At 43.6% G+C, this 17,954-nt stretch overlaps 1 protein-coding gene across 1 annotated transcript in view; it reads left to right on the top strand.

Moving 5' to 3' along the window:
• LOC136942722 (homeobox protein Meis1-like) overlaps positions 1–17,954 on the top strand; it is a 38,630-nt gene that overhangs the window by 1,400 nt on the left and 19,276 nt on the right. The window contains 7 exon segments of the mRNA XM_067235692.1: positions 584–804; positions 1,725–1,866; positions 2,134–2,184; positions 2,659–2,709; positions 3,595–3,741; positions 13,229–13,296; positions 13,298–13,338. Of these exon segments, the coding sequence (XP_067091793.1) occupies positions 584–804; positions 1,725–1,866; positions 2,134–2,184; positions 2,659–2,709; positions 3,595–3,741; positions 13,229–13,296; positions 13,298–13,338 (721 nt within the window).

The raw sequence follows: 17,954 nt of genomic DNA, 5'->3' as shown, positions 1-17,954 counted from the left end.
GCATTTCAGATGTTGGCTACATTTAGTGGGTTCAATCTTATGCAATAGTCAAATAACTACACATTTTATGTATGAAATTGTCATGAGAAAAAAAGTTGTGTAGGTATAAATCATCAAACTGAGAAACAGAACAACTATTAACTTGCATTGTTTAAAGAGCCTATGAAATATACAATTTAGTCTATGTGATGGGCAAAAGCATGATATTAATAATTAACCTTGCAAATTATTTTATTGAATTACAATGAAAAGCCATTGACTTGTTGTGTAAATACTAAAAGCATAGTCTCTGAATGTCTTTGCTTTAAATGTTTAGCATAGTATACAGGTCTTAACATGCTTTTCACTAGTTTAAGGCCCATCTGTTTTTGTTTTACTGTTCTGCTTAGTAGAATAGCCTATTTTATAATTATTTAATGACAATTAAGTTTAAGAACAGTACTGGTCATGTAACAGATCTGCTTCAAACTAATTTACTTTGGTCAACTTCCATAGCTTTACCCAAATTCCAGCCTACTTACTGTTTTCTATTTATTTTATGGTAAATGACTATTCACTGGATACACGCGTTTGTTGTGTGCAGTACGAAGATTTGCCCCACTACGGAATGGATGGAGTGGGCATACCGACAACCATGTACGGGGACCCGCACGGCGCCAGGTCAATGCAAGCGGTCCACCTGAACCACGGGCCCCAGCTGCACTCGCACCAGTACCCGCACTCAGCTCACACTAACGCCATGCCGCCTAGCATGGGTTCCTCAGTCAACGATGCTCTCAAAAGAGATAAAGACGCGATATACGGGTAGGTGCAGCCCATGGTTAACTTCATACCTCATGGGACGTGTTGTTGATTCATTGGCGTTTCACTCTGTGTTAGGGAGAGAAAAGGAGGTTAGAAAGCAAAAAGATTGTGTGAGCACGAAAATGCCATATGACAACACAAACTTTAGCCTATATCCTGTCAACTGTAACTGCCGTGATTTTTTAAATATCGTTTTAGCACACTTTACAACATGCATAACCTAGTCATTGTAAATAATAAAACACAAGAGTTTATAAAACCAAAAAGAAACTAATCTGCATAAAGTATCTTGCTTATAATGTGTTGAGCATTTTGCCAAAATGTTTTAGGATAGAATGTATATTTTAAAATAGGCTAGATGTAGATTATTTCAGACACACTTGTTAAGCCTGCATGTTCAGAAAAGATAGGATCCGAATTTTACACAGCAATCTTTAATTTTGATTAGTTCATTTGAATGCCAAAGGACAGCAGGCTGAACAAAAAATGATACCTTGCATTATGCAGTCGTTAAGTTCTTTTCAAGCACGTCATTGTACTACAATAAGAATTTCCATAGACACACAAGCCCAACATTACACTGAACATACTTCTATAGTCTAAGTAATAAGACAGACATAATACAGAAGTACACAATATAAACAGTTTTAGAGACAACGGCATCAATGTGGCTCAAGTGAAGTTATTTGAAAGTTTGAAAAAACAAAGACTATTAGTGCAGGCTATCAGTGTAATATTAATCATATACGTACATGCAATGTTTTCAGCTTCTTTTTAAATATATCTATGTTTCATAACATACGCTGCAGTCCCCATGGGCAAATTGTTGAGAGTAGCATGACTGGGTAAATCTAGCCTGTAGTCGTCTTGACCCCGACGGTGTTCTCTCTGGTGACATTTGCTATTGTGTTTGATTCCAGGCACCCCCTGTTCCCCTTGCTTGCACTGATTTTTGAGAAATGTGAATTAGCGACTTGCACGCCCAGAGAGCCCGGAGTGGCGGGAGGCGACGTTTGTTCATCGGAATCTTTCAATGAAGACATAGCAGTATTTGCAAAACAGGTCAGGAAGTTTTTCCATAGGCAAAATGAATAAAAGATGTATATCGCCACAGTTTGAATTATTGCTAAAACAGTAGCCTACATCTTTATTGAAGACTCTCACATTCATAGGCCTCAGAAAAGACGCACATTTGCAAACGTTATCGATAATGGATGCATGCTGTATTTGGTGCAATTTAAGGCTGTTTATATAGTAGGCCATTGATTGACATATTCGTGTGCCTAATTTACAAGATGTATAGCCTAAATCTATGTATTTTTCTTTTAGATTCGGGCAGAAAAGCCGCTATTTTCATCAAATCCAGAGTTGGATAATTTGGTAAGATAAACAATGCTTTTATAATACAACGAGAGGCTTCATAATTGTTACTGGATGTTTTGTAACGGTCCCACACTTGTTTAAACATGAGACGCTTTTTGTTCAACAAAGTATGATGTATAGATTAAAATGTTCTTAAAACTGATTTCTTTGATTTTTTTACAGTCTCCCTGCAGTGTCTCTGTATAAAGCGTCTTTCTTGGTTTGCCATTAGAAGGCATTGAACTAATTTCCATTATGAAAAGTTGTTATGCTAATAGTTTACCCATGTCAAGACCAGCACTTCAGCATTTTGTCAGTGCATATTTTAGAGATATATCACAGATTCACATATGTGGACCTAATTTCAGGCATGCGTAACACTGCACATTTGTCCCATAAGTGATAATAATAGAATATAGGCTCTTACACAGTACGTGCCTGTTGCATGCAGATAAAGTACGCTATTTTTTACATATTGTCTTCATTTTTCAGATGATTCAAGCCATTCAAGTTTTACGATTTCATCTTTTGGAGTTGGAAAAGGTAATATTCCCTCACTAGTTCTGGTCAGCGCTGTACCCCAGACCTATGGGCAACATTTGCATAAATATATTTTTGCTAGTCGGTTATAATTACCGTCAAAATCAATCATGAGGCATATATTTCTCTTCCACATTTAATCACTAAGCATGCTGTTACGAACTGAAATTGAGATGTGCGCCAATTTTACTCTTCGTGTCCTGATGAAATCATAGGAATTATATGCAAGGTGAATGAAATAGCCTAACTGTAGGATGATGTAATTGGCACTGGGACGAAGTCAGAGCGTGGTTTGGGTGATTGAGAGGCCTGTATGTTTTTAACCTATCTCATTGATGGCATGCATGACTTTCCATTATTTGACTATAAATTACAAAAACAACTTAATATTCATCATTTTAAATGTGCTTTATGCACGTGAACTTGTTGAGGTGCGGTGGTAACGGTATACAATAATATGGCTTTAACTTTACATGAAGAGCATAATTTCCAAGCGTCATTGTGGCAAGATGCAATGCTTCTCTCTTAATAATGGAATAACTGAAATTAAACAGTTTTCCTTAAATGTCAGTCAAGCGGGTCACCCGCCTAATGGCCACAACCTGGGGCACTGATGAATTTAACACGGGTGTTGAGTGCGTTGTAGCCCGAGAGTCCTCTTGTCACTGTCAATTTTCGCCGATATCTTTATTTTTCGTGGAGAATAAAGTTATAGGGTAGGCCTACTCTGTATTCACATTGTCACTTGGGATTGCAATGCAACACGTCGAACCATAAACCATTTGGGTCATTTTCTGTGTCAAAGGGGTTGTGATCCACATGCCAGTATTCACTGTGATGTCCCTTTTAGTGATTGTGGTGTACCTCTCTACTGTTTTTTTTTTACAGGTACACGAACTCTGTGACAATTTCTGTCACCGGTACATCAGCTGCTTGAAGGGCAAGATGCCCATCGACTTAGTTATAGACGACAGAGAAGGCGGATCAAAATCAGACAGCGAGGAAATCACAAGATCATCGGGACCTCTTGATCAGGTAGACCTACAGCCCCCCCCCCCCCCCCCCCCCCCACTTCCCCACACTCTCTCTTTCTCTCTCTACTGGCTATTCGGCATGCCTTCTGGGTCACTTCGCCGCCGCGCGGCTATTTGCATATGATTAAGACCGTTTTAGATTCCATCGGAATGAAAATTTTCTGAATAATGTTGCCATTATTGGCCCATTAAGGGTTGATCCCGGAACCGACCTGCGAAGATTAGCTCGAAAAAGCATCGCCATAAACTTGACCTGTTTCATGTCGATTTTAATTTAGTCCCTCTCCCTTTTCTTCTCTCCCCTCCTCTCAATTTTAATAAAAACGAAACGTTATCAGTACATTTCTATTATCACACAGTCAATGTAGGCTTTATGGCTGGCAGGAGACCTATCTCACTCAAGCTGAAGAGGCTGCTCTTATAGGTGTCTTGCATTGCTGTAGTTCGCGGTTCATTTCGTGTCTTGTCAGTATTTTTCTCAGACATTAATGCAAGGGTTATGAAAGTTCCTCTTTGCTCCGATCCTGACCGGTGCGAGATCCAGTGGCAAGACGGTTATGTTTGAAAGCATGGCAATGGGTATTATAGGTAGATTAGGAAATGTTTCCTTTTGTGAGACCCAGCAGTAGTGATATCACAGATAACCACATCCTTCATTATGTGCTCCAGTGACTGTTTGCACTCGAGGGACATTGTAGTGCGCGCAGGCATGACCCTAATGGTCGGCGCTGCCGTTAAATAATGATAACAGCTATGATGATTAGAATTATGCAAATGTTTGCGTAGTAGATTTTATATCATTAATGTTTCCATACTTATAATTGTAGATATGTCTTTTCACTTAGCAAGCTATTTTTTCAAAATTATCTCTGGGCGCAGCAAGGGATATATGGCTACCAATGAGGGGGAAAAAACAAGTGCCCAAATTAAAGGGATTAGCGGGAAAGACCGACATAAAAAGTAATGAAGCGATTAGGCTAAATAATTTAAATCCGTGGACTTCCATATGGTTGAGTGGCCGGCTAGAGCGGCGGCCTGTTGTAGTTCTCCGGAGAGAGCTTAGCCACCAGCTTTTATGTTCTTTGGTGAATAGCTGGGCTAGCAGCGCCATTCATGGCCGAACTGGGACCAAAATGGAACAACCCCCGCCCGCAAGCCTCCTCAGTCCCAGCCCCTATGAATGATTATGCTAATGAACAGATCGTCCCGAAGATAATACTTCATTTAATTCAAAAGCAGAATTAAATAACACGATGCCAATTGTGCATTTAAGTGTTCCTTTGAAGGGTTGTATTCTTTAGGGAGGCAATTGTCAAGAAGTTCTGCATATATAGGCCTAGCTGAACATACAGAAAGCAATAGTATGGACATGGAAATAGACTGTCTAAAACCCCTGGGTTTCTAGGTATATGAAGCAAATTATGTTGTGCTTGCGGGCACTGATTCGGATCTTTAATTGACTTTACGATGAAGACATGGCCTATTTTAATATAGCCTAATGGTCGTACACTAGCCTAAATATCGAGGCCAATATTGTAGGCTGTGTTAGGCCTAGATGTTTGTCTCTGCTAGCGGGGTCTAGACCTAACTTGAAGTGCTAATTTGCATACCGGCAAACTTTTTGATAGACCTAGAATGGGCAGATACAAGTCTAGATATGTAGGGTTAGTGCAACGACCACAACCAGAATGCATTTCAGGACAGGCCTACTAAGGGATCACATCTCTGCAAGACGTTAGTTAATGACTGCAATATGTCACTAAGTTATAGGAGTTGCTGCTGCATTTAGTCTAACCTAAATATTCGATGTTTAGTATTTTCTTGTGAGACTAATGTGGTTGCGATTGTTAAAGGTTGACACCCAACGATTTTGCGTTGTGTGTGCATTATCTCGTTCCATAGCCTATATAATATATGCCCTCGGGCATAAAGTTGAATTGGACTGGGGAAACGTTGAGAATTTGCACAAAAAACTATGTTAACAAGAGGGAGAAATGGAGGCTCATTTATTCATAAACCAATTTATTCCAGCGAGGCGACTGTAGCAGAAAAAAACGTCAGAGGGGAAAATACTAGGCTGTTTTGAATTGATTAAACTCGAAAGTCCGGCACTGCTGACTTTAGTCGCATATGCACCAAGCATAGTCTCAATGATGTCCCAACTGTTTCATTGTTCTTCTCCATATTGTTATTCTAGACTCACATAGTTTATGTAGGAGGCTAACGAACGAAGCAGGCCCCTATCAAAAGAGCTGAGCATAGCTGAGAGGTGGAAGAGTCAGAGTCTCTGCGCTGGCTTGTGAATGTAGCCGAGCCAGTTTGGGCTCACCCTTCTCTTCCTGGATGCATGTTTGTCTGTGTCTTTGTATGTGTGAGTGTGTGTTTGCGTATGTGTGTGCATATGTGTAAGAGCACACATGCACACTTGTGTGTGTGTTTGTACTTTGGGCTGAACTGATAAATGCAGCACCCCCCCTTAGGTGCAATGTGAGTGGAGTGACTGGTTAGCACCAGTTGGGATTCCTTAACCCATTCCTTCCCTCTTCCTAGACCATTTCCAATACATAGGCTACTCACTGCACCCACCTGATGTCTTTAGTTAAAGACAATTGTTTTGTTTTGTAGACACATGCATGGCAAAAGGTAATAATAATAATTCATAAGATACTGGAAGGACATTTGTTCACATCCTGTTATATGTTTTCATAGTTTTCTCATAGTCATCTCTCTCGGTTTATTAAATGTGACACCTAGTTTGGAGGATTGCATATTGAAGCAAAAGCTCACGGAAATGGACTGCATCCGTTTTACTTGTGAACCTACTCAAAGGCATACTACACAAACATACTTCAAAACTTCTCTTCTTATTTAGTTGGCTTTAGTGGCCTTTATCGTTGCTTAGATTATTTGTCACACACACACATGCACACAAACAGACAGACACACAGACACACATATGGGTGTTCCCAAGGATCCTCAGTATAGCGTTTGCACAGTTGTCTTTAATTGCATAGATAGCACAAGGAGGGGACACGGCACTTTGCTAATGAACTCTGAGGGCTCAGACCCTAGTGTGTTGAGCTGACTCTACTAACAGTGTTGAGGACTCTCTCTAAATCTAAAGAGCTCTTCTCCTAAATTGAGGTACACAGGCTGAAGTGGGGCTGAGAATAATTGGAACACAAAAGTTTTTTCTCTTCCTTCTGCTGTTTCTGGACTGAGGAGGGTTTGAAATTAGTAATAAAAAATACTCTGCGGTCATATTGTTTTGATTTCAATAGGAAGGGATTCTCTGCATTGTGAGATAATTTATACAAATTGAATTGAATAACTAAAGGAATTTTGGGTTGTGGTTTTGGTGTCACTATTCAAGAAGTGTAAACTAATGTTGAAGTGGCATCATTTGGTAAATCTCGGGTAAGGGTTGGTTAAGTTATTTGTTCCTGTTCTTAAGCCCTATTGTGAGTAAACGTCTAATATTTGCAGTGTATATTAAATTGTGGTTGATGAGGTTATCAGGGTATTTTCTTTCCAACAATCGGCACTGTTTAGCTATACAAGTACCAGTTTCCAGGTCATTGGGACCCGGCAATGTTAGTTTAGGTAACTCTGGCGGTCAAAAGGGTGACCTCTTACCCTATGACTCAATGGAAAGCCTGACCGAGGGGGGTCAGCGAGTATTTTCCCTAATCAGAAGGCTGCTATCGCTAATCTCTCCTAGTTGAGTATGCATCAAATTAGGCCAAATTTAGCTTGGCAGACACACTCTCTCCAGCTCTCCCTCATCTCCCACAGTTTAGCGCTCATACCCTGGTTTTGAGGACAAAACATGGTAAGTTATTGCTGTGATTGTTGGTAATGGAAGACTTTGTAGTTGAAAGGAAGAGCGGGCGAGGTGAACCCCCTCCCTTCCACCCCCCACCGCTCTCCCCTGCCCCCTTTTCCATTAGGAGGGAATGCAGGCGGCTGTTGAGGATTCAACAAGTGATACAAAGACTCTACCACGTGACTTGTGTGTTTTCTTGGTCTCTTCATTATAGTTGCAGAATAGCAAGTAGGGGTGATTCTGATGAAGCAAATTAACGCCAGAGAGTCTTCAAAGAATATTAATATAGGGGAAAGTTTAAGATATATATTTCATAATATTTCTACAGAATGATTGAGTTTGGTCTGCTCTACAGTTTAGAAACAGGTTTCATTTAAATATATTAACTTTCAAATCATTCTGATGTTGGTGAAATGTAATACAACGTTCATTCATATTCAAATGAATTGTGGACATGTATAATATGTTAATTATGAGACAAACCATTACCATATTATGTCACAGCCTACTTGTATAGTTGTATAGTGACATGGAAATACTTGGATGAAGTTGCTCTGGATGTTTTGGCTCATGTCCTGTGTTATTCAGGATGGGTTGCTGGGTATGTCTCTGAGGCATAGTGGTTTCTTTGGCTAAGTAAACAATAACCTAGCTTAACACATGTGTACTTAGCTAATGGAAAGTTTCTCTCCCTCTTAACCCCCTGCGAGTTGCCTTCAATAGGACTGTCACAAACAGAGGTCTCAAAGGGATTCACCGAGAACATCCCAGTGTGCTACACTCGCTGAGCAAGCCTAACGGCAAAGAAACACGAAACATATCATTACAATGTCTAGTTGTGGGTTCTTATTTTTTTTGGGGGGGGGCCACAACATAAAAAAAAGAAAAGAAAAGAAGTGGCTTTGTTTGAGGTTAGAGTTGCAAAGAACAATTCAGTTTATGTTTTTATTTGTGTTTAAGCTTGACATAAAAAGGTTCACAATGTAGTCAAACCAGTTTATAGCTCACATCAAAAAGTGGTCAAGTCTTGATTGGTTGTCACTTTCTGGAATATTTATAAGTAGACGATAAAAGCTTTGCTGATTAAGTCAAATATGTAATTATCCTGGGTTGTATTTATAAGGATAACCCACCAGTTTGAAAAAGCTGAAAACTACCTGAAGGCTATTTAATGCAGACACACTTTATATACTCTCGAGACCAAAACCAGAAAAAGCCCCCCGCCACCACCAACCCCCCCTGCAATTATAAGGTTATATCTGCTTGTCTATTGTGCAAGTGGGGAGAAGAAGGGAGTCTAGGAGGGGGTAGGGGGAGTTATTTCTCCTTTCCTTCTCCTTTCTCTCTCCCCCCCCCCCCCCCCCCCTACGCATACCATTATCACCCCCTCTGTTCTTTTGGGGGGCACTAACATTGCAGTGTGGGTGTTTGAGGGGGAGGAGTGGAGGGAGCCGAGATGAGGAGAGGGGAGGTTTTGCAGTCAGACTGAGAGCTGCTCGGCCAGTTATCAGACAAACAGATCTGTAGCTTTATCTCACCACGGGAGAAAGAAAAACAAACCCAAGTTTACAATAGGTACTCCTTCACCCTCTCCCGCTCCACCCATCAGGATTCGAGGCGAGCGATGGAATGCGTTTCGCAGCGTAATGGCTGAGACACATGAAATTCCCCTCGATCTGAACTTTCTGGAGTGTTTCAAACGCACCACTGTTTTGTAAGGTCAAGAACGGTGCAAGCAACAAACAAAGCTAACACACCCAAAGCATTCTGGGAGGTGGAGTGTTCCAACTGTCAACTTTGATTCACATTTATCTGCACTCTGTGTGCGCAGAGCACCTTCACATAGCTCTGTCGGTGGCCTATGCATATACGATTATTATAGTCACACACACTGGCACGAGGAGAATGTAGATATCCATATCATCAAGGAAAGATATTTCGGGGACGAGGGGGCAAAGCAGGACAGCCCTAACCGTTCGCTTTATTATTGTAAATGAATTGGCAAGGCAACATTTCTTGCATGAGTGCTTGTATAATATGGGTCTGCCACTGGGAGGAAGGGAAGCCTTCGCTTCTTAGACGAGGCACAATGAAAATGCATTGAATTGGAATGCCTCACCGATCATAGCGGAATCAGAATTTCCAGCAAGGAAAATCTTTTCATGGCGAATTAGGGTGGCGGAGGGAAGAAAAATGGTAATGAAAAAAAGAAAAGGTAGGAGCAGATGACAAACTGTGTTCCCTGGGCTCGGCGCAGCAGATTTAAGAACTTTAGCTAAAGCTACGCAGAATAGAAGGTGGAAAATTGAATTTACTAAACAATTAGGCATTGAATTAATCTACATCCTGCACAGGAGGGAGCAAAGAAAGAGGGAAGACACAGGGAGAGAATAAAGGAGGAGAAAGGGGGTGATCGAATGGGGGAGAGGTAGAGACTGACAGGAAGGGGGAATTGATTCTGAGAGGGGGATGTGGGATAGAGAAAAAGGAAAGAGTGGCTTGGGAAAGGGATGTCGGAGAGGGAAAAGAATGGTCGACAAGGCGGAGGGCACAGAGCGAGGAAGATATGGAGAGAGAGAAGGAGAGATAGAGAGAGGGGTGAAAAAGAGACAGAATAAATCCACTGCAGCTCATTAGGGGGAACAGTGAATATATCAAGTGTGTTGTGGTGTGCAGTGGGACCGCTTTTCTCTCTCTCTCTCTCTCTCTCTCTCTCTCTCTCTCTCTCTCTCTCTCTCTCTCTCTCTCTCTCTCCCACCATTGACATTCCACCTATTCTCTTGTCTTCCTACTGTTCTCCTTTTCCTTCACCTACTCTTCTTCAAATATTTCTCTGACTCCTTCTCCCTCCCTGCCCTTCCTCCTCATCTGAGTCTGTGTCTATTCATTTATTTTAAGCGTAGTCTTTTTGTGTTGGGTGTATGTAGTTTGTTGGGTAACAGTCAAGGTGTGTGTTTGCTAGTGTTTTGTAAGGGAGTGCCTGGCAGCTATAACATCCTTGTTTGTGAGTGTGATCAATTTTGGCAGGGTGTTCATGAGAAGCTTGTGGAACCTGTGTATGTGTGTGTTATTTTGTGTGTGCTCTCCTGCAGTAAGACAAATGTGATCTCAGCATTGTGTAATCGGTGTACTTTAGATCAGTGCAGGCCAGTGCTGTGCTGACCAAGGATGGGTGTGTTTATAAATAGGTCCCCAGGCCCCCTGGAGATGCCACCAGGGCTCGTCTGAGCCCCGCCCACTTTCCCATGGGGCCTAGCTGGCAGCTCCAACAGGCAGAGCGCTCTTTTGTTCAATTACAGTTAATGCAATAGTTTGCCATTTACAACCCCCCCCCCCCCCCCACACACACACACACACCCACCACCCACCCCCATCACCCCACCCCACCTCTTTTCTAATTATATTTTCAAGTGGGATATGTTGCTGAATAAAAAGAAAAGGAGAAAAAAGGCAACATCCTATTTTGCATGTCGAGACACTAGGGGCTTTTATGATATTCAGAGTCCCTGAGGTGCTGTACTGTTCTTTTTGCAGAGCATTGAATAAACAAGTTTTCTTCTTCGTTTTTTTTTTTTTTTTGTAAAGCAGCAGTTTGTAGGAAGCTGGAGAATCGCTGAGATTAACCGTTCACTCCCTGAGCATGTGTTCTGGATTAGCGTGCTTTTGAGATGCTGCATCACTCAAGTACACTTTCCCGATGGGAGAAACCTGTGTGCCCTTTTTTCGTCTTTCTATATATAAAAATACGAAGCATTAGACATCTTTCGAACCCATTCCTGTTTATATTTACATTCCTCAGTAGGGTTCCATGGATGTCTAGGTCCCTAGTAGTCAGACAGACAAAGTGGTCTTCCCAGTGTACCAGTTGTTCATTTATTACATTGTCTGCACAGGTATCCTCCTATTGCAAATTATACTTATTACCTGCTTACTTGAGTAAAAACTATTTTACTTGGCCAATATCCCAGTTGGAAACAGTTGTTTCCTCCAATTTCTTATCTCTTTGCCTTCATGCAGGTCTCTGTCTCTCATTTCGTCACATAACCTTTCAAACTTGACACATGTGACATATTTCTACTTAATATCTACCATTATTGTGTTTCACAAAACAATAATAACATTACACACAAACAGTGCAACTAGATATACTCTCACACCAGGTTTATGTTTGTGTGCATGTGTGTGTGAAAAACAATGTGTGTGTGTGTTTTTCTGATATCGTATTAAGATTCCATTTCCCCCTATTTTCAAGCCCTTTCCTCTCCTCTTCGGTTTGCTAATGTTGCTTTTCGAAGGCACTAAGAGATAAGAGGTAGCATCTGGTTCAGGTTCTGCAGTACACAGTGTCTCTGCATGGGGCAGTGTGAGTGTGTGATCGTGTGTGTGTGTGTGTGTGTGTGCGAGCAAGTGTATCTGAGGTCTGGTTTTGTGTTTGCGTGTTTAAGTGTATGTGTGTGTGTGAAATATGCACATGCTTACGTGTGTATATAAGACCTTGGACCTTTTTAGTTTTTAGACATTTGTCTACATCTTCCCATGTCAATTTGCGATTTCTTCTTCTTCTGTTTCCTGGCTGACAGTGCTAGCCCTGCCCAGGCCTGTAACCTCAGTTTAAAGAGGAATTTCAGGGGCCATTACGCATCCCCCAACCCTTATTGGATATCTGTTGTGATGTAGTGAGCGTTCGTAAACCTCTCTCTCCCCAGTGTCCCTCATCTCCTTTCATACACTTCCTCTCTTTTCCTCTCGCTCTTGAACGCACACACACATACACACTAGGGAACGGGACTAGGGAATGTCTTTCTCTCTCTCTCTCTCTCTCTCTCTCTCTCTCTCTCTCTCTCTCTCTCTCTCTCTCTCTCTCTCTCTCTCTCTCGTCTCTCTCTCTCTCTCTCTCTCTCTCTCTCTCTCTCTCAACTCTGTGCCTCTCTGTCTCTCACCACACACACATGCACACACAGTATGAAACAGAGTCCCTTTGGTATTCTGTCTCTTGTCATCTTTCAGTTAGTTCCTTTTGGTAAGGGATAGTCGAGCTGAAAAATCCCTTCCCCTCTCTCTCTCTCTCTCTCTCTGTCTCTCTCTCTCTCCCTCTCTCTCTCTCTCTCTCTCTCCTCTCTCTCTCTCTCTCTCTCTCTCTCTCTCTCTCTCTCTCTCTCTCTCTCTCTCTCTCTCTCTCTCTTTGAGCTTGTGTCAGGTTTTGATTCAGTTGTTTGCGTCATACTTTATATGGACTTCAGCGCTGTGATAAAAGCATGTTTGCTTCTCTCTTGTCATTTGCGCTCTCTTTTCGGCTAGCTCCCTTCCTTCCTTCTCTCTCGCTCCTTCTCTCTCTCTGGGTCTGGTCTGCTAGGATGACATCACTATCTGGCTCTGGGCTGGGGTCCTCTCTTAAGTTGGAGCTGTTTCGTATTTCCACGCAGTTCCAGTACAGTGCAGACAGAAATGTAAATGTCCGGCCTCCGAGCCTAGGGGAACTGGTTCAGCTTCATCTCTGCACGATTATTAGTATTGTACCATGGCAGTTTGAGTTGAGTTGCAGTTGATACGCGCACACTTTGTTCTGTCGACGGGCGCATGCCTGTTAGTCCAGACACTGTGCTGGTACAGAGCGACGGTCTCCTCATCTCTCTCCTCTTCCTCCCCCTCCCCCCCCTCACAGACTTCCTGGAACAGAGACCACGATGACACGGCGTCCACGCGCTCCGGGGGCACGCCCGGACCCTCAGCGGGGGCACACGTCACACAGCGGCGACAACAGCAGCGAACAGGGTAAAGACCGCTGCCAGCCACGGTGTCTCTCGTAGGGGTCACACACACACGGGTAGACTAGGGTGGCTACGGGGGGCATGCACTTTACACGTGGGGTAGAACTAGAATGTTTATCTTTGGTGAAGGGCCAGCACTGTGCTAGGAAGGGGTTTGGGGGAAGGGGGGGCTGCTATATGTTGTGTCAAGCATGTGCGTTATATTTGAGGAATCGTACGCTCAGGATGAGTCATGTTTGTTTTTGAATAGACATTTATGTATTTAAACACAGGAAAAAAAGAGCATCTAAGACACCGTACTGGAACTCTACACGACACTAAAATCATACCTATCCCAGCCATTTGATATAATGAAGCTGCTTGCATCCTCCATTTACTGTGGATGGAACTAAATCAAGATGTCACAGTAATGGCGCAGCACAGTATTAGATGTGTAGGGCTGTAGTTCGACATGGTTGCATTTCATGCAGGCCTCTCACTGTGTGCTGCAAGTCTGACAGGTTGAGTGTGTGAACAGAAGAGAGAGAATTTGCGTGATAGAGAGTGTATGTATGCATGTGAGAGAGGCCGAGATTGTGTGTGGATGTGTGGGTGTGTGTGTGTGAGAGAGAGAGAGAGAGAGATAGGGGAATATAGTGATGGTTGCAAACAAACTGTAGGCAAAAAGCAACTTCATTTATTATTGAAGTGGGATGTAAGGGCAAGCGGTTTGCAGGGTTGCCTGTGGCAGCAGGCAAAGCCTGGGTGGGAGCAGAAAGGACCACGTTAGGTTCCACTTCACTGAGCAGCGATTTATAGGAACAGGACCAAATACTCTCTCTCACTCTCTCTCCCCTCTCCTTCTTTCAAACGCTCTCTCTCGATTCACCCTGTCTGCACAAGGAAATAGGAGATAAGGGGATAAAGGGAAGAAAGAGGAGAGATGGTCAAACTGCCACAGACAAACAGACTGACAAAACAACAGACAGACAGACAGGCAGACCGAGACTCACGCTGACAGACAGGAAGAGAAAAAAAAATGTTAGCGGCGATGGCCTCCTTCTCTCTGATGACTAATGGTCTGGGGCGGCCAGGCGCGATCTGATTGGTCGCTCTAATGAGCACATTCTGTGCAGAGTTTGGGCTCTATGCTCCGGCTGACCTTAGCCCTTTATTGACCAAACTGACACTTCATTTTTCACATACTTCCAATTATAGGCCGGCTCTTAATGTTGGCCCCTCCCCCCAAACCTCATCCATGTCTCTCTCTCCCTCTCTCTATCTCTCTCCCTCTCTGTCTCGCTCTCTGTCTCTCTCTGTGAAGGGTAGCACTTTTGCCCCCCTCTGCCTTCTCCAACCCCTCACAACTATATTGAGGGGTCTTGTTTGTTGTTCCAGTTCGTTAGCGAATAAAACAGGACGTAGTGAGATAAAAATACTGTTTGTGTGTGTGTCTGTGTGTGTGTGTGTGTAATGGGGATGGGGGGTGGATTGTAGCGAGCGTGTACGGAGTGACTATCATGTTGTCTGTTGTTTGGTGTCTGAATGCCCATGTGTGTGTAATTATGTGCATCTCTGCAATTTGATTATGGATGCTCTGCGCAAGTGTTAATGCTGGTGGACACATTGGCACAACACCAATATGATATGAGGTTCATGACTTGTATAGTGTACTGGGATAAGGGCTCTGGCACATTCTGTGTCACTCACATTTCATAATCCCAATAAGCTTATTATATACAAGGTTGGCAACGACACCCGTGCCCCACTGCCTTGCTCACACTGTGAGAAACAGCTTTACTCACTCTATGTCTCTCTCCTCCTCCTCCCTTTCTCTTCCTTTTATCCTCGTCCTCTCTTGCCCCCTCTCTCGGTTGTCTCCCACCCACTCACTTCTCTCTCCTTTCCCCCCCCTCAGTTTCTCCTGCTGTTTCTGTCTCTTTCTGCCTCTGTTCCTCCTTGTGTCTCCACCTCTACCTCCACCTCACCGGTTCAATTATTTTTTATTTTAGTCCTTTCTCTTTCTCTCCCTTTCTTTATATCTGTCTTGTTGTCTCACTACATCTCTCACAACCTCACCCCCCCGCCCATCCACTTTCCATCTCTCCATATCTCTCTCTTTATTTCTTCCTCTCCCTCCCCTTCTTGTCCTCTCTACCCTGCCTGTCTCAGATTGTTTCTTCACTGACCTTTCTCTCTCGGCGCTGCTCTTCCACTTGCTTTCACCCCTAATATTGTAGCCAGTCTCCCCCTACGCCTGCCTGCCACAGCTAATAAACAGCCCTTCCCTCACTCTCTCAATCCATCCGTCCTCTCGGTCTCCCTGCCTCTTCATCCTCCCTGTCCCTTCTGTCTATCCCCATGACCCTGCTCTCACTTTCTTTCTCTCTCTCTCTCCCCGCCTCCCCCCCCCCCCCCCCCCTCTCTCTCTCTCTCTCTCTCTCTCTCTCTCTCTCTCTCTCTCTCTCTCTCTCTCTCTCTTTCTCTCTCTCTTTCTCTCTCTCCCTCCCTCTCTCTCCCCCTCTCTCTGTCCTTGTTCTTTCCTCCACCAGAGCGAAACAGCCCAGGGAGAGAGCAACACTCGGCTTGTGCCTTTAACTAGTGAACTCTAGTCCCCTTTTCCTTGGTGTAGTCTTTAGTGAGGGCTCGTGTCACAAACACATGCGGCACCCTCTTCTCCCTGGGTGGACTCACAAAGGTTTCACCAACAGCTGCTAGAAGTCCCATATCCTTGGAGCTGGGGAGATCTCGCTAGCTGACTTTGTGCTAACATAGCCTGCTAGCCGGCCAACTCTGCAGTCAAGGGGCTAGGCGGGAACATTGCTGTGAGTGTAGTTTGCCTAGCCACCATTTGACCACTTCTAATACTGGGGAATGGAAATATTGCTGCTTGTCAGTAATAAGTTCATACGTACATTGTATGAATATTTGTCTGTTAATGTTTGGCTATTGCTGTTGGTTAGGTTTAGCCACACTGTCTGTGGTGTTTTCTAGCTCTGAATTCCATTCTGGATAAAAGCAGGGAGGATCACATTTGCTCTGCACATGTCATTAAATCGGTCCTGGGTGTCTCTCTCCCTTAAGGAATGGCAAAGCATAAAACCCTCTCTCTTTTGCTTTCTCTTCTTTGCTCTCTCGCTCTCTCTCTTTTTTTTTACTCTGAAAGAAGTCGGCTGTATACACAAAGAGATAACTTGCAAGAGAGTCAGAGTGGCCGACCCTGTGTCGTTAATTAGGCCCAGTCTATTAGCAGGGAGCTGTGTCTGAGCAGCTATGTACGCTCTGGCCCTTTTGTTGAAGACTGAAGAGTTCCTCTGGGGAGACCCTTGCAGTATTGTCTTTAGCTAGCATTCCACTTCCTGGCACACTGAGGCTAAGGGAGCTGAACAACACAGTGTTATTATGCCGTGGTGGAGCAGTCCCCTGACCAATACAGTTCTCAAGACACGGCGTGTTTGAATTAGTAAGGACACCCTTCGGCTTCTCTAAGGACCCGGTGTGTAAAATAAAAACAAATCAGGCACTGGTATGGGCGGCCATAGCAAAGGGCTTATAATAGAAGTAACCGTTTTCTTTTGGAAGCACCCCCCCCCCTCCCCGACCCCCCCCCCCCCCCCCCCCCCCCCCACTCCAGGGAGAGAGGTGATGGACTGGCGATATTAGATATGTATCAACCAATTACAGAGAGTGTTTGTAAAGAGTACAGTGAGCGGGCCAAAGTCAAACAGTTCCCTGGTACGGTCATGTTATTGTCTGCATACATTCGCAGTCGGAGTGTCTGAGTAGTGGACTGAGAATTCAGAAGTCTAGATAAGAATTAGCACGAGCCCTTTGGCCCGGACAACTGTTTTTCTTCCCCTGTTAAATCTGTCACTTCCAACCCCATTAGAACATGTTAGACGGTTACTACTAAACCAAAGATGGTTAGAAAGCACTTTGTATGTTTAGATGTGTGCATATACTCTGAGGTTGCTGACCCAACAGTATTGCGGTGCAAAATTGTGCTCTCTGGTGAGTGTGGGGGTCATTATTTTGCTTCATTGATCAGCATGGAGAGTGGCCAATGTTGTCCAACCAGCGACCTTACAGCTCTTAGCCAAGGTCAAGCGGGAGAGGGGCAACTCTGTGTCCTGATTGGCCAATCTCCATTACCAGGATAGGTAGGCTAGGGCAAAGACAGGGATGTCAGTCAATCAGAGCCAGTCCTGTCTGACCAATGTCAGTGCTTCACGTGGACCCCCTCATAGTCACCGATCAATTGGAACGATTGTCCATCAGACTGGAAGGGAGAACAGTGTTTCTCGGTTGTGATGGCTTTGTGCGAGTGTGTGTGTGTCTCTTATGAACTAACAACCCTATTGGCCTTACAGAACCACAGCTTTCTCATCCACCAGTAGCAGGGCAACATTTTTGTTCTTCAAGCTAACAGCTCTAAATATAGATGTTCACAGGGTAAAATCTCCTTTATTTTCTCTATCAGTCAGTGTATACGAAGCCATATGCCCCTCACCATTCTTTTACAAACTCCAAAACAATGTATCGCTGACTTTGGGACCCCAATCAAATACTTAAAAACATGAGTGTAATTGATCCTGACAACAGTTGGAAAACCCTTTGAGAAACAGACATGTTGTCCGGATA

The sequence above is a fragment of the Osmerus mordax genome, chromosome 5, assembly GCF_038355195.1.
Source record: "Osmerus mordax isolate fOsmMor3 chromosome 5, fOsmMor3.pri, whole genome shotgun sequence".
Classification (NCBI taxonomy): Eukaryota; Metazoa; Chordata; class Actinopteri; order Osmeriformes; family Osmeridae; genus Osmerus; species Osmerus mordax.
The sequence above is the reverse complement of the archived record's forward strand: the minus strand, read 5'-3'. Positions and strand labels throughout refer to the sequence as shown.